This window comes from Penaeus chinensis, chromosome 2, assembly GCF_019202785.1.
Source record: "Penaeus chinensis breed Huanghai No. 1 chromosome 2, ASM1920278v2, whole genome shotgun sequence".
Lineage (NCBI taxonomy): Eukaryota > Metazoa > Arthropoda > Malacostraca > Decapoda > Penaeidae > Penaeus > Penaeus chinensis.
Window position 1 is genome coordinate 42,478,044 of NC_061820.1, and position 2,500 is coordinate 42,480,543.

The window sequence follows — 2,500 nt, forward strand, 5'->3', positions numbered from 1 at the left end:
CATACTTGCATAACAGTGATTAATGAGGCAGTTATCGGGCCCACAACGCAGACTTTCTTAATCACTGGTGCGAACCCGTGAACAAAGAAGGGGATTTTATGAGATTTGAACACGCCGTAGCTTATAATTTTAATTGTATAATGTGGGAAGAAAGAGAGAGAGAGAGAGAGAGAGAGAGAGAGAGAGAGCGCATATGTGTGCATATGACGATGTAATATTATATGCCAATACGCAAATCGTTATTTTTCTTCTGAATCGTCCGTTTTATGTCGTTGCAGATGTAGACGAGGTTGAGGAGTGAGCAAGCGTAGGGTCTCCTCAGGCGGTCGTTATGTTGGTCAAGAAAAGCGAGACTTCATAAACCGAAGAAAATGAAAGAAGTCTTATCAGGCTTTTAAACCCTTCAAAAGAGAACACTAAAACACAACGATTCACAAAAAGTTAATCTTCCAACACAACTTTTTTTCCCTTTCATTCGCTTAAAGCATTCTTGTTACTCACAATCCTCGCATGCCTGAGCCACGCCAAGATTGATGTATCGAAGCAAGACACTTGGAATTCATAAATATTTGATGCGGGCGATATTTCAAATCATTAGGACATTTGTATTTACACGCGATGTGCCTTTGAGTCGACGATCAAAGAAGCGTTTGATGGACTTTTTTAAGACTCTCGCACCCTCGCTTACAATGGCCGTTACACGCAATATTTTGTCACCTTGCTACTGTCCTTTGCAGTGCTAAGATGCAGCGTATCCTTGCTGTATTCTTAGATTCTTTTTATTATTGCTTTGACACTAGATATTTCGGAAACATTCATTATTCATGAGGAACACTGCAAGTGTTGATCAGTTTAGTTGTTATTGCGTTTTACTTTCATTTGTGTTATAATTCTGCGGATCTCTCTCTCTCTCTCTCTCTCTCTCTCTCTCTCTCTCTCTCTCTCTCTCTCTCTCTCTCACACACACACACACACACACACACACACACACACACACACACACACACACTCTCTCACTCTCTCTCTCTCCCTTCCTCGCCCTCTCCCTCTTCCTCCCCCCCTCCCTCTCCCTCTGCCCCTCCCTCTCCCTTTCCCTCCCTCCCTCTCCCTCCCCCCCTCTCTCTCTCTCTCCCTTCCACAACCTCAACACACCCTCTCCCTTGGCAGAACCTTGAGGGTGCCACTGTTCTTGACATTGATCTGTGGACACGCCAAGAAACCCTGCCAGTGCTTTAATGGTCCCATGATGGTGCTTTGTGGTGCTATGTAATAAATTATATGACCCAGTGATAAGCCTGTAATTTCACTGTCCTGTGTAATAGCAGTTGTTGATCGCCACTGAGCGTCGAGATTAGCATAGGGTAATCTGTACAAATGTAATGACTTCTTTACTTGAGAAAACGTATGTTGGTATATTCTTTTAAATCCTGAAACTGAGACCTGGATTGTGATAATGTCGATGATATATATATCTTTTATATCAGGTTATATCGGGTGAACCATGTACCTTTATTTTGTTAGGTTAGGTCTTGTTACTCGAAATTCAGTCAAAACGTCAAGAATAAACGTATTTAGTGCCCGAGAGATTTTTTTTTTTCAAATATTCTTTCCTGGAACATGATCAAAATACTAATTAATTGATATTCATATTTCTCACTTTTTTACTGCCAATTTGTTTTCAATATGTGACTTTTTTTGAGATTTCTTACTTGAAAAAGTTAAACAAACAATTACATTCTGAGTCGGTTATATACACACAGCTGATTGGTTCGTACACAAATTCATGTCGCTATCATTTATTCAAACTGTGTTCACGGCATGTAATCGTACTTGATCGCGAGTACGATGAAGTTAGAAATTGGGTATGTAAAAAGTTTCAATGATTTGATAGGAAAAGTACTTTAGAAAGTATTCAACACTGTAAACACGTAAGTCGTATCAAGGACAGCAGCGTTTTCAAATTGACCTTTTTTTCTAGCAAACCTAAACTAGACAAAAATTAATAAAATCAACCATAGAACACAACTACCAATGATCTACATTTTACATAACTACACATGTTCCATATCCGTGTGCATTTGATAAAACCACGAATAGACGTATACAGACGAGAGCGGGGAGGGGATACAATGCTCAGAACAGCCATCGGGGGAGGGTGGGTGGCAATGGTAAGCGACATTCTGCCAATTGCTTTCTCAAAAAGTTAACGTTTGCGATGTTTTGCCCTTGCTAAAAGACCGTTGGAAGTTAGTAAAACCATCGTCAAAGACATTTTTATGTCCGAATTAGGAAATGAAGGATATGAACTACGAGTGCAATGGTATTTGACTCGACGATCATCAGAGGGAAATGACTGTTGTGTGATTGCGTGTGCGTGCGTGTGCGTGTGTGAGATTGCGAAAGCGTGCGTGTGTGTGTATGTGTGTACGTGTGTGTGCGTGCGTGTGGGTGTTTTTTGTGTGTTGTGTGTGTGTGTGTGTGTGTGTGTGTGTGTGTGTGT

At 40.8% G+C, this 2,500-nt stretch overlaps 1 protein-coding gene across 2 annotated transcripts in view; it reads left to right on the forward strand.

The window, feature by feature from the left end:
* LOC125035583 overlaps positions 1-1,293 on the forward strand; it is a 56,142-nt gene extending 54,849 nt beyond the window's left edge. Inside the window, exon 14 of one of the 2 annotated variants that reach the window (XM_047627938.1) lies at positions 1,168-1,293. In XM_047627938.1, coding sequence (XP_047483894.1) covers positions 1,168-1,175 — 8 coding nt within the window. In that variant the 3' untranslated portion in view covers positions 1,176-1,293. Of the gene's footprint in view, positions 1-278; positions 934-1,167 lie in introns of those variants that run through there. The other variant, XM_047627937.1, reaches the window with a different exon arrangement.
* Positions 1,294-2,500: the final 1,207 nt, after the last annotated feature.